Below are 14,754 nucleotides of genomic sequence, written 5' to 3'. Positions count from 1 at the left end.
CGAGGTAGCACTGGACAGCTCCTATGAAGGGGCGTTCGACCTACTCCTCGCGCTGGGCCAACACGTCTTGGAAGAGGTGGGACTACCCACACTTCACTCCACCACACGAGACCTGTGGCACACCCATTTGTTACCGCCGGGTGCACAGTGGCGGAAGGTGGCTTTTTCGCATCTCCGATGAGGACGGTTGGCTACATACGAAATAAGTTCAGCATACATACATACATGTAAGAAACTTGCACCATCATTTAAATTATTGTGCCAGGAGACAGAATGGAACAGGTGACCTCTGGATTGAAAGCCCAGTGTGCTATCCATTATACAAGAGCAGCATCCTCAAAGCCTGGTACACCCAGGGCTTAATGTCAGTCAGGTCAGTCTAGGTCAGTGATGGAAATAATTTCCACAGCTGGTACGCCACATACAATATTAACCTTCCACTGTGGCTGGTAGTCCAAGCACCACATCCTGGAAGCAATCTAAGGCCTGCCGATAACTGCGCTATGAACAACTGCACTGGCAATGCGACTGTACTAAGAGCAGAAGAGAAAGATAACATTCTTCGCTGTGACACAAACCATATGGCGATGCGCATGCTCCAGGAATCTGCAGCCATGTGCTGCAATCACCTTCACTGGCAGCTGCCAGCGATGTGCCCAGCGCATGGACAGATGTGGCAGTTTCCCCCTCAAAATAACATTTCAAAAAGTCATAACCCCCCTCCCTCTTCTATATAACCTCGTCTGTTTTTTATTATCCTGGTCTGTTTACATATTAGTACAATAGTCACCCTATCTTTACCTGTCACATTGTTACAAACTTAATTGTAATTGTACTTTGATCAGCCTAAAAATAATCTACCCAAGCTCACTTACGACACATGGGAATGCTAATTTAACATCAATTTATGTTAGTGCAATATGTTTGATTTCTCGTTGCGTCAACACCGTTGTTTTTCCTCTGCTGCACGATTTTCTTCACTGCTAGACTGAGCCTGATTTCTTTTCTTTTGTCGTTTTGGTGAACCAGATCACTTTTGCAATTTGACTCATCCTGGTCTCGTGTCCTCACCTGGTTAAACAAAATAAACTTGAGACATGATACTCTTTTGCAGACTTCAGGCACAACATGTAATACTTTAACAGTTGATCGCTGCTCCATCTGGGCCTCCCTGTTAAAAATGACACGTGACCTTACAGGTGCCCCTTCACCCCCTTAACAATGTGCAACATTACTGTCAGACGCCACATCAGGACAGGTGACACCAACTTGAGAAATCGAGGGGTTGGGTTTATTGGAACAGAGAGCTTAATTTCCACTGTCCTCAATGGGGTTCATCGTTGTTTTACTAAACCAGTGGAATTTTAATCTGAGCACAAACGTTGAAACAAAACTACGCCTTGTGGATCCGGCCAGGTGGCTCAACGGCAGAATGGTTCAGGGTCACGGAATTGCGAGTTCAAATCCTGGTTGGGGGTTCACTCATCATCCCTACGGTGTCCATCAAACAGCAAGTAACACTTTGTGGGCAAGTCAGGAGTGTTTTTTTCCCTTTGGATAGACTCGCCCCCAGCCATAACAATGTGGAATTTGAATCACTGGCTCATGGCTCTAAAGAGGAGATGAGTACCACCTCAACGATAATTTGAGCAGGAAATCACTTTGACTATTTGACGAGATAAAATATGGGCGGAATACATTTAGTAGCTTGTAGCATCAGCTTGCCAGTTCCACACAAGTTAGGCAACCTCAGAGTCAATGTTAAATATAACTGATTCTTTAATAAAACCGCGACTCAGGATCGCGACAATTCATTGAATCGCAAGGGGGGTGAATAAGAGTCACCGTCCTGCAAATCATCCCTCCGCCTACCTGTGACAATCAGCATTTGTCTCTCTTCTTGCACAAAAGAGCAAGCTGTATCGTAGGATGTAGAACTCGGGGAAATTGTTGGTGCCAACTGACCGCGTGGGTGCTTCACGGTTCGTCTGTGGTTCCTCGTGCCCGAGTCGCTCTCTCTCTCTCTCCCTTCGAGAGTGAGTGAATACTGAGAGCGTTATAGGTTGAAATTATTAATGTCCTGTTACAAATGTGCCGGAAAGTGTGCAGGGGAGCATGGAAAGGTGCTTGCTTGGAATTACACTTGCTGACCCACTCCTACTGGATATCTGTGAAAAAGAGCTTCATAGCTCATCGGATTCCTTCAGCCGTCTAAATAAAGATTCTGATACACCGAGAGACGGGAGGACGTACGAAAGTTAGCGACGTCTTATCGACTGAAGGAAAAGTAAATGGTTTTGGGGAGAACACGTCGCGAGAACAGATTGACAATGGTCGAGGCGAATGATGGTAGTGGCAGCCAAGGCAGGGATACACAGCCGAGAGGACATCGACTCTGGAGATGCAGTGACTTAAGCGGTTCGGTTGTAGGCACTTGATCGAAACACGTTAAATTGTGATGTGTTTGGTCTTTGAGGAGGCCTTCATACAGCAGTGTATAGATCGTGGCTGATGATGATGTCATGTCGAGACTCAAGTTAGTCTGGCAGTCATTAAACAGCACTTGTTGCAATGGAAATTGGCTGACATTCGACGGGGAAAAAGAGAGTGCTCTTGGAAGGCCTCCAAGGTAATGAATGCAATTTGTGCTGGGAAAAGGTTGAGCTCTGGGTCATTTGTCACTAAACATCCTCAATATCCGACGAGCAGACAGACGCAGTGTGCATCAGAGCAGGATGTGTGGTGATCAACAGAAAATGCTCATGTTTGTAAAACATAAAATATACAGCCACAACTAAAGTCTAGGACAGCACGGAAACGTTCTGGGCAATTTTCACATATAGTAGAGTACACGACTGAAGGTGGAGTCTTGTTTAATCGGACGTGAAGATGATTATGGAAATTTATTTTCAATTTATTCGGAAAGTTAAACCCACTAAGTGTTTTGCTTCGTGCTCCAAACAAGTTAAAAAGCCAGCCAAATGAGAATTCAACTCGAATCTTGGCTTAGACACAAAACCATGGTGTATATGGTTTTGTAAGTTAGCGTTGTTCCCCGTACCTCTGATTAGCACGGTTGGCTACACGGGTATGGGGTGGGGGCTTCCCCATGCCGTGCGGGTGTCGTGGGTGTTATTTGAGCATATTTCACCATATTTCAATTGTATATTGCTGCAGTGCCCTCTGGTCCATATAGTAAGAATAATTGTTTTGCTTTTTAAATAGGCATTCTCAATCTCAACCCACAATGTTGGGGCTTTCCCCTCTCCATGCTGGTCATGGGGTTGTTTTCACCATACTTCATCACGTCCGGTGAATGGGTGGAAGAACCCAGGTCGCTGGATTCAGAGAGCAGCGAGTGAACCACTGTCCAAATCTCTATGTTTGTGGTAGAAAATTACTACCGTACCTTTATCCGCAATATTTAATGTCAGTGTCATTTGGCCGGAAGTGCATTGCACGATGTTGTTTAAATTCGATTACAATAGACTGTAGTCTATATTGGGGGTCATGTCATTGGGTCCATTTGGGATTGGAGGAGGGTCGGCTGGAAGCTCAGTTAATTCCTGTGCGTTGGCTAAGTGCTCCCCCCACTCTGCATGCAGGGGACTCACTTGCAACAAGGATTCATGCCACACTGGTCCATTGAAACGGTGTTGTTGTGTAAACGACTGTGGATGATTATATCGGTGCACTTTTTGTGTACACATTCACGGTGCAGTAGAACAACAGATGCATTTTTTTCTTTGGTGTCCTCAGAGGTCATTTTTAAAAAATAATAAATGGACAAGGTGCTCACAAGTCCATTGAGCCTTAATCATACACATGTAAATGGTGAAGCGGTGGTGCAGTGGTTAGTGCACTTTGATACGAACCCAGTAACCTGAGTTTGTTCCCTGGCCAAGGTCAACATCAGCGTTGGGAGGGTTGGAGCGATATCTCCTATCACCCGTCCAGAAACCCCCTACACCACTGATGAGATATGGTCAAACAGCCGCTAAGGACTTAATGTTGATAGCACAAACACATAAATTAATAACCTGCAAGCATACGCCAATTATAAGAGATGCTGCCTATTTTAGGCAGTTTGGAAATATGTTACCAGCCAACCTTTGAATTCTCAATAAATCTTCATTTTACGTGCCCATATCGCCCTCAATAAAGTAGCCATCAGCGCACATTAGAGCGGTTGAAATTATTATAATTCTATTATTAGAATACAGTGCTGACATTCTAATAATAGAAACGGAGATGATGAATATGTCGCAACGGGTGTACAAATACCATCTACTTTCATAGAGTACACTATTTGTATATATCTGCGAATTGTAAAAAAATAATACACTGATATAGCCATACCAAGCTAAAGTATTCATAATACTGTGTTGGATCATCTTCATCTGCAACGACCTATCCACTGCTGGATGAAGAGCTCCCCAAGCCGACACAAACAAGACAGCGGCCTGGTAGGTGCAGGAGTCGGGGATGGTAATGAACAGTCCTTATAAAGACAACGAATATATTACATTTTGTGAAACAGTGATAGAGAAATTAACGGGGCTTTTCAATGCAGTGCCGTTTTTGCATTGGAGGAAGTGGTGGCGCAGCGGTTCACACACTGCACGGTGAATCTTGCCGAGTTCGATTGCCTGCCATTACTGACATCAGTCGTATCTAAACCGGTCCTGAGCCCCCGTTTTCAGTAACCCACACTGACCAGCGTGGTGAAGTATGGTCAAACAACCTCCATGTCTCACACAGCATGGGGAACCTTCATCCAGTCGTGGATTGACAAAGGGCTGTACACTAATATTATATCTAAAGGTGTCTATTATATTTCAAACCAGTGTACTGTGCTAATTTTGTTTCAGATTAATCACTCATATTTATTTGGCCCAATAATGTAAAAGCAAGGTTTTAAAATACCGCAAGAGCACTTTCCAAGCACGTGCTAACAGGGTCGAGCAGTTACAGAAAACCGGGTGGCATCCTTTGGTACGATTGCCAAACCTACTCTCACTTTCGCAGCAAGCGTGCTGTCCTCATTAGTGTGGCGTGATAGGTATTGCATGGCACACATTGCCTATGTGCAATATAGCACGGATTGATATTCTCATTATTGCTATTTATAATGTATAGCCTTTTGCCAATAAACTGCTGTATGAGTGCTACTCCATCGAAGTTATGGGGCTTGTTGGACGGTACAGCACTTCGACACTCTGGTCAGAGCAGGTTGGTGAAGGCTCGCGACCCAGCATCGGTTCACATGTTCACATATCATTCATATTACCTGTGGCTGGGTATCAAACTCAGATTGGGAGATTTCATAGCACGAGCTACCATTCCATCCATAATGTTGATAGTTACTGCGTGGTGATGTTCTACGTTGTGGAGACACGTTATTGAGGTGAGAGAAATACAAAAAGAAATGCTGGAACGTAGGTGTAATTTCTCACTGGCTCCTGTCCTCCTTTCAGCTTGCTGACATTCCGAAATCAGACTTGCTTTCATCGATGGCCAAGGATGTCACTGCTCTGTACGCTCTGTACCATGTGAAGTTCTTCCCCCTACCCCCACAGTGGTCCAGCCCATCAAATCAACTTTAGAAATGCTCACAAACCCAAGCTTCCCAGGCACCCACACCCACCCCACCTCACCCACCCACACATCCCACCTACAAACATCAGCCAAAAAATGCTTGCCTGACACGATCACTATCACGAAACAAAATTCCTGTTTGAACCACAATTCACAACGGGTTTAGAAGATTAACACAAAATGAGTGCAACACCGCTGGCAATAACAACACTAGACCTTAAGCGCCATCGTTCTGCTCCTACGAAGGCACATTATGAGTTGACTACAGTAGTGTGCAAGCCATGCTGCCGTGGTGTGAAACACTCAGCAAACTGGACCTTGCAATCTCCTGGCCTGGTGGTTGCAACAATGTTGCAAAGTGCCTGGAATCCTCCCGCCTCTGTCCACCCAGCGGTACCAAACATGTAAAACAGTCAATTCGATCGGCTTGTCGCTTGTGGCGGGGTAAAGTACGAGCACTCCCACCTCTTCCCAGACCTTTGGCCAGCATAGAATACTGTAGAGTAGGCCAATGCCCTCTCAAGGAAGCCCTCTCTAGTACTCTCTAGGGGTGCCTTTATCGCCAGCAGCGATTTGAACAAGAAATTGCAGGGCTAAATCTCTACATTTTTTCACGTGCGTTTGGGCTAAAGTTGTAACTGGAATAGGGGGGAGGGGGGGATCACGCATGTGTTTTTGAAGTCAACACCTGCACCGGCTTTACAGCCACGATTCAAATTAAACTTTTCCATTCACCACAGGTGTTGCCACATATAAAGGTGTGTCTCCATATATGACCTGGACTTTATATCTTTTCATTTTGCAACGCACCACCTTTGCACTTTACAACAGGCATTGATAACGACAACACTACTAGCAATAATACACATGTTTTATGAGTCTGGTTCATGAAAGTTACTCAAAGGTTAGATCCCAATTCAATACAATCATCGTCAACCATGATCAATCCTAGAACCTGCAACAATCCACCCAGCACCTGCAAACGAGCCGATCTCATCACTCCATCTAATTATATGCCTTGGCTACCTCGCCTGGTATACAGGAGGTCGTGGGTTCGATCCCTACCCTGACGCTTGTTGTAAATTTTGACTTTGCATGTTCTCCCCGTGGTCGCGTGGATTTTTCTCCGGGTCCTCCGGTGTTTTCCCCTCCACATTTAAAAACAACATCATGCGTTGAGAGTATTCGGCTGCTATACATTTCCACACGATGATAAGCCACTTCGTTGGGCTATCATTCGTGGCCAGGTCGCTTCTGAAAAAGAGCTACATAGCTCAGTGGGCCTTACCTGGTAAAATAAAATTTTTTATAGTTTTTATAGCTTCATTATTCTTGACCGTCGGCTTTCATAAACTTGTAGCAACGCGTCTTGACCAAACCTTAACTCAACAATTTGAAATATCTTGAACCGGCGCATGCACTCGAATGCGCGTCCTTCCTCGTTCCGTCCCGTCAGTGTCATCCCCCCAGCATGCTTCTCTCTTCATGCCTCGTTGCACAAATTTCAGTTTTTGTTCCGTATTATTTGGCAATGACTCCACCACAACGATCACCCCATCCCCATCCCCAATATTCAGTTGTTCCGTTTTCTTCGTTTAATGGCAGTGTTTCCGATCCAAGTCGTGGCAGGTAAGGGGCAGTCCATAAATGACGTCACGCGATTTTGGACGATTTTTGACGCCCCCCCCCCACCCCCTAGTCACACTGCGTCACAAAAAGTCAGACCCCCCCCCTCAAATATGACGTCACAAAGATCTGCCCCCCCCCAAAAAAAAACATGCTTCAAATCGCTTTAAACTATTGCCATTGTAGTGCGTAGTTAATGTGGCGCTGAACTCTGATGTTGTAGGAGAAAACATTGATTAAAAAGTCTATTTAATTAAGTAGAACGTGTTGTCTATATGTATTTAAAGTTGCGCATTTTGATGTGACGTCACATTCTCACCCCCCCCCCCTTCGTCACACATCGTCACAAACGTCTGACCCCCCCCCCCCCCCAGGTGCGTGACGTCATTTATGGACGGCCCCTCATACGCATTGATTGACAAACAAAATAACCCAGGTACATCGGTGTTTGCCAACTCTTCATCATCTATTCAGATGTCCAGCTTAAATCCGACACCTATGTGCAACGGAGCCTGGCTAATTTGGTGATGACAACGCAACGGCGCATGCACACACAGAAGAGACACGCGCACACCTGAAACGTAAAAACCCCTAATCGCACACACACACAAGCAGTCACAAGGGCGGGACGCCCCGAACCCTACCCGCTCTACCCACCTACCCAGTACTGTATCCACCACATCCACGGTGGAACACTTTCACATGTATATCTATAATCCTTAAAACGTTTACAGCCCCTTGTCACTCTACTGCTGAATGATGCCACTTCGCCCGTAACTCACCCCCCCTTCTCTCCCATGCCCTATTGTTTGTGAGGGCTGCGTTTTCCCATTGCCTTCACCACGGCTGCTCAGTGCAGGTTTATGGAGGTGTGGGACGGAATGACGAGGGATGGGGTGGGGGAGTTAAAGACTGGCTTGCGATGTCACTTGCCATCGGTTAACGCCGAGGCCAGGAATCCAACGGAGGTGCCCGTGGGTCATACGTAGCACACAGCGCGCTAACCACAGCGCCACTGCTCCACCTTTACCCTACCACGGGCTCAAATAAGCACTGTAACCGTGCATCACTTCTTCGTCGTCAGCTACCGAGGCGAGGCTACCTAGGCGTTTCCCAACCCATTCGGCTGCATTCGGAAACACATCCATGCGTCTGTTCCATACCCAAAAGGAGCACCGATAACCCTCAATCACTATTTGCTCTAAAGGCAGTGAGGGGGGGTGGGGGGGTAATTCCACATTACTGTGTCCGGGAGCTAGTTGTCGTCTCATATGACAACCAGCACAAAGTGGTACTCAATTTGAGTCGTCGTTCATGAGCGCGCATGAGCCACATGGGAGATCTTCACTCAGCAGTGGATCTAGAAAGGGGCTGACAACTTGTGATTCTAACTCGGACGTTGCAAGCAAGCAAGTGATGTATCAAACGCGGTCTAAAGTTGCACGTGGAAACCACGTATCTCACAAACACACACAAAGTCTACCAAGTGAATGCATTCTATCGCCTCGCCAAGGGGTCCGATCATACGGGAACTGTACTGCACACGTAGGGAGGGGAAGGGATAGGAAGACTGAGTTCGATTCTTAGTCCCCGGCTAATATCATTGTTATATCTGAGCTGGTGCGACCAAATCACCACCCTCCCACCCACCCTGCACTAACCCGTACTGACCAGTCCGGTGAAGTAAGGTCAAACAGCCACCAATAACCCCCAGCAGCGGATTGACAAACAGGAGCTGTACAACTATATTATTGTTGTTGTTGTTTGCAACTTTATTGCGGGCAAATAATTCGCAACGTTCGCGGCGTGCGCATCATCCACTCTCAACTCACTACTGGGGTGGTACCACCTCGGCGTACGTGAAGAATACGTAGAGTCGTGTCAATGACACCATCTCTTTCACTCGCTCACCTGAGCTTCATGTTGGCCAAGAAGTCTTCCGTTGTGATGTTATCCAGCAGCACAAAGTCTGCCTTGCCAAACTCCAAATCCTCTTGCTCCGCCATAGTCCTCTTGTCAAATCCCACGTTCGCCTCCTTTCTCGACTTCGGTGTGTCAAAGCCGCTTCGTGCACCTACTTTAACGCACGCACGCCCCTGAGAATGTGCAAGCCCTCTTACTCACTTCCCGGTCTCTCTCTCGCGCACGTTGTTGCCGGCAATGAGTAATGGTAGTAGGGAGGGCAGGCTGAGAGCGGGAGAGAGATGCAGGGAAGGGAGGAGGAGGGAGAAGGGGGGGGGAAGAGATGAATGGATGGAGAGAAGATATGTAACGAAGGGATGAATGTGGCTCCACGGCACAGGCTGTGTTTGCAAAAGAGCAATGTCTCACTTACACACACAGAGACACACAACTTGTTGCCTGCAAACTATGTCACGACTGCTGTGTGTGCCGTCAGAGTGAGGCTGTCGGTTCGCCGCCCTTCCCACAGGCACGAGGAGACGCCCTGCCTACCCTCCCACACTGCATGACGCACGCATTCCACCCACCCCACCACCACCACCTCACTTGCAGCGAGAGCGGGGGACACGCTGCTCAACTCCGGCGATCACAGTGGAAGAACTCCCGACGATTCCTAATCCGCGAACCCAGTCAGCCACGACGCCGGTCGTCATCCCTTGGACGATGTAGGTTCACCGCGAACAAGAAAAAAACGAATATCCGCTCACCTATTCTTCCTGTTCATCTACGGCAGTGTTGTTCACTATTTTTTAGAGGGGGGGGGGGATGGGGGAACCGCTTTGGGGCCGTCCATAAATGACGTCACATTTTTGACGATGTGTGACAAGGGGGGGGGGGTAAGAAATGTGACGTCAGATCAAAATGCGCAACTTTAAATAACTATAGACAACACGTTCTACTTAATTAAATATACTTTTCAATAAACGTTTTCTCCTACAACATCAGAGTGCAGCGCCACATTAAATACTCACTACAGTGACAATACTGTAGTTTAAAGCGATTTGCAGCATGTTTTATTTTGGGGGGGGGGGGGGGGCAGGGCTTTGTGACGTCATATTTGAGGGGGGTCTGACTTTTTGTGACGCCGTGTGACAAGGGTGGGGGGGGGGTCAAAAATCGTCCAAAATCGCGTGACGTCATTCATGGACGGCCCCTTTCGCCGATAAGACATCATCAATGTGTGAGGGCCGCCACACATTTGAAACCATTGGGGGTTTGGCAGCAGCATGAGGAGGGCGAGGGGGGGGGGGTGTTTTCACTTGTTGTGTATTGTCGGGGGGCCCGCACGTCAGAGACATCACTGAAGGCCACCAGGGGCCGCAAGTGGCCCGAGGGCCTTGCAATCCATGAGACACTTCAGCTTACAGGCATTTGCTAATGATGTGCTTCACTCTGATATTGACAAGGTCTGCGATATCCCCAACCTGACTACGGCTTGGAAGACCTTCAGGTACACGTTTCTCCAAATTCTTGACAAACATGCTTCGTTGGTTATATTTTAAATTAAAGGCAACCGCACAATATGGTTTGATCCTTTGATTACTAAGCTCATTAAAACTAGGGACAAGGCTTGGGCATGTGCTCAGAAAAAGTAATTTGGTCAATGACTGGCTAGAATACAGGATTTTAAGGAATAGATGTGTCAAAACAATACGGCATGCAAAAAATACTTACTTTTCCTCCACTCTCCTGGAATCGCGTGGCAATACTAGGATCTTCTGGAAAACAGTCAAATGTATCGAAAAGGCATCTAACACAGATAATCTGCCCATTGCGCTTAGTCAAAATGGGGACTATTTTTCAGAGCCCCAAAAAATAGTGGACAATTTTAACCTTCATTTTTCTGAAGCTGGTGACCTTTTTTATAATGTATTGGGAGTCACCCCTGCTCATGTAATTTCCTACACCCCTGTCCAAACATTAACCGAATTTACTTTCCAGCTTATCCACGAATCAACCGTCCTACCTCAAAGGGTCCTCCTCTACCGGAGCGGATAGTATTCCCGTCTTTGCTCTGCTAACTGTTGGTCACCTCATATACAAACCTATAGCCCATATTTTCAACCTGTCCATAAAAGAAGCATCGGTACCTCTAGAATGGAAGCATTCCTATGATCGTCCACTTCACAAAGGGGGCCCTAAAGATGATCCAAATAACTACCGGCCTATCTCAATTTTGTCCCCGTTGATGAACATTTTTGAAAAATTATGGAACTACCAAATTAGCAGTTTCCTGTCCGACAACAATCTTTTACATCTAAACCAATCTGGGTTCCGAAAAAATACAGCACCACATCTGCTGCATTAGACTCTCTAAATCACATTTACAGTAGCATTGATAATAAGCAGTACTGCGCCAGTCTTTTTCTTGACTTGTCCAAAGCCTTTGATACAGTCGACCACAACACCCTGCTTAGTAAACTAAGTTTGCCTCCGTTTTTCCAAACACGCAGTGGAATGCTTAAAAATGTACCTCTCTTCTCGCACCCAAACTGTATTTATAGATGGTTGGAGGTCAAACAGTGCTAAGATAACAAAAGGGGTTCCACAGGGTTCCATCCTCGGCCCCCTCTTGTTCTCTCTTCATGTCAATGACTTGGGCACTGACCTGGATCATTCCAGGATAAATCTGTTTGCAGATGACACGATACTGATTACTGCTGGCTGCTCGCCGGATGACGTGATTGCTAAGCTCCAGGGTAATTTCAACAAACTACATCAGCTAGTTGCTCTTAAACTAGTCCTGAATACCTCCAAACCAAGGTGCTATGCTTCTCACCAGGACTAAAGCAGGACATTATTTTCCCCAATTACATTCCTTAAATAATTATCAAATAGAGCAAGTCAAGATCTAAAAGTATCTTAGGGTCATCTTTGATTCAAAACTGCATTTTCAAGATCACATTGATTATATTGGTAAAAAGACAAAATAAAAAATAGGTTTTCTGTATCGACACACGCATTGCTTCCCCCCTATGTTTCGTTTGGAATTGATAAAAGCTACCATACTTCCTCTACTTGATTACTGTTACATCGTATGTAAATCAACCCCCAGTACTGTACTGAAGAAGCTTGACCCAATTTATCACTCGGTTTAAGATTTGCATTGAACTGTCCATATAGGACCCACCACTGCGATCTCTACATTGGGTCAAACTTAACATCTCTTAATGATCGACGGCTTGTGCATCAGATCTTATTTATTCACGATGTACTTACAAAAAAATCTGCAAACTACCTGCTGGATCTCCTCACTGTTTCGAAGAACAAATGTGACCTAAGGTCTTTGCTCATTTACCAGCTTCAAATTCCTTATTTCCGTACAAATACTGGAGGAAAGTCCTTTGCTGTTGATGCCCCCAGGGTCTGGAATGATATTGCCAATAAACTGAAACTTGGATCACTACCTGTGAGATCTGCACTCAAAGCTGCTCTTGAGGAGCTGTACACACCCCGCTGCCACTGCTATGCAGAGTGGCCTGAAATCAAATGCACCACTCTGGATGTCTGCTGCAAAGTATGATCTTATGTTATTAGTGTGCTGATCTTTAAAGGTGCATTGGAAAATGTTGACTCTCCTGCTGTTATGGAGTGACTCATGCTGCCAGCTATGGCTGCAAAGTTTGGTCGTATATGTTTCGTATAGCGTTTATTGTTAAATTTGATTTACAGTTCATATGATTACTGTTACATTGTTTTTATCGCTTTATTTTGGTGATTCCGAAAACGTATGGTTAAGCCATGTTTGTTTGTTGAAGTACGGAGTTAGCCTGATAACTTTAATCTAAATTGTCTTATGGTTGTTATTGTTTGACTTGCATCCTACTGGGATTTTTGCACACAGCGTTGATATGTGGTGCTTTTTTCTGGACGATTTTTCTGGTTTTTCCTGGATGTTTCTGTTGCGCGTCGTCACTTGAAGATGTTCTTTGTTCATGTTTTGTTTGTTGCGGTTGCACCCGAGTCAAGAGCCTCATGGCTCACAGGGCTACACCTAATGAATGAAACTGAACTGCATGAAGAGCAATGGGTATACAGTAATGATATTCCCGTAGTGTTTTTAAAGCACAATTAAGGTTTTTGGGCGAGTATAAATGTGTCGTAACCCTCCACCACCCGACACAGCCAGTAAGGGATTTGTCACGTAAACAACGCGCCAATTAGCTACTACTTCAGCCCACCGGTGTGTTTGAAGAGTGTATCCACAACATTTACAATTTGAGTACGACGTTTCGCTGGTAATTACATCCAGCATCATCGGGCGATTTGCCAGAATAGTGAAGCCATCCACCTGCTTCCGGTCTTAGATAGAGCAGCATGGTGACGTCATCACCAGAACTCTATCAGGTGCATAGATCAGAGGCGGTATTGCAATTATATAATAGTTAGTAATCAGTTCATTAGCATGTGTTTCCTCTATAAGGAATGCAGTTGTAAGATGTATTAATTAACAAAACCGCTTCCAGGCCGCACTCAGCCTGTAGCTGTCAGAGCGGCTTAAAATTATTGGTATTTCTCTCAGTTTCAATGGATTCTCCAATTAGTCTCGGCCAGTAATAATTAGTTTTACACAACACTTCAACGTTATCAAAATCAATTGAGTGTTCTTGTTGGCAAGCCTGTTATGCAACTGCCGACAGTTGTGTTTAAGAGTATTTAATATTTCTTTGGTGTTCTTTTAGTCTTACGCTAATGTTACGTCCCGTCTGTCCAATAAAGCATCTGCCACATAAGAAATTAATCCGATACACACCTTCTGTTGATAACTTAGGCAATTCATATTTTGTACAAGATACTAGTTTTGAATTTTATGTCCCGTGCCAAATCTTACTCTGATTTTTTTGTCTGTCTAAAACTCTAAGTAATTTGTCAGTTACTCCCGCAATATCTGGTACTTTGTTTTAATAACCCGATTGCTTGCAGCAATATTGGTCGCGAAAGCCTACGTGTTAAACTTTTCAAACCAAGTTAACACCAATGCAGTTTGTACGGATTCAAACCACTGAAGATTATATGAATTATTACCATTGAAGATTCTACGGATTGATACAACAGGATACTTTATAGACACATATACTGACATCATTGAGATTCTACGGATTTACATATTTGTAGATGCCATGGATTAACACCACTTAAGAGTGTAAAGATTCACACCACTGTAGATTGAATATGTTTACTCCATATTAACAGTAAGTGTTCATCATAATGTGATTTATATAGATTAGTTATAGTTTTGAATATATCAATATTCACCGGGTACTTTTTCATCATACGGATATATTCGCAAGTTATATTTTTTAAAGCGGGATACAATAATGCCCCTTGGGAATCATTTCAGTTGTGCTGATATCCAAGGTGTGCTTGAATGAGAAGTTGCTGTTTGCCTTCCCCCACCAGTGAAAAGCAAGGATACAGCTCTTTAATCATCAATCAGACTGTACTTATATACGGTGTGCTTATATGCAACCTGCACTGTGTGGATAATTGTCGGCTATATCAATGTATGCACGGAGATAGGAATGGAGATACGCCCAGCAATGTTGCACCGTTTGACTTCGAGGTTAA

At 45.1% G+C, this 14,754-nt stretch overlaps 1 protein-coding gene across 1 annotated transcript in view; it reads right to left on the bottom strand.

The window, feature by feature from the left end:
- Positions 1 to 9,645, bottom strand: part of MYO1D (myosin ID) — a 143,889-nt gene extending 134,244 nt beyond the window's left edge. The window contains exon 1 of the mRNA XM_078596413.1: positions 9,136 to 9,645. Within this exon, the coding sequence (XP_078452539.1) occupies positions 9,136 to 9,230 (95 nt within the window). The 5' untranslated portion in view covers positions 9,231 to 9,645. The remainder of the gene's footprint in view (positions 1 to 9,135) is intronic.
- Between the last annotated feature and the right edge of the window lie 5,109 nt (positions 9,646 to 14,754).

The sequence above is a fragment of the Lampetra planeri genome, chromosome 1 (genome assembly GCF_965212315.1).
Source record: "Lampetra planeri chromosome 1, kcLamPlan1.2.h2, whole genome shotgun sequence".
Taxonomy (NCBI): Eukaryota; Metazoa; Chordata; class Hyperoartia; order Petromyzontiformes; family Petromyzontidae; genus Lampetra; species Lampetra planeri.
This window is presented reverse-complemented; position numbering and strand designations above follow the sequence as displayed.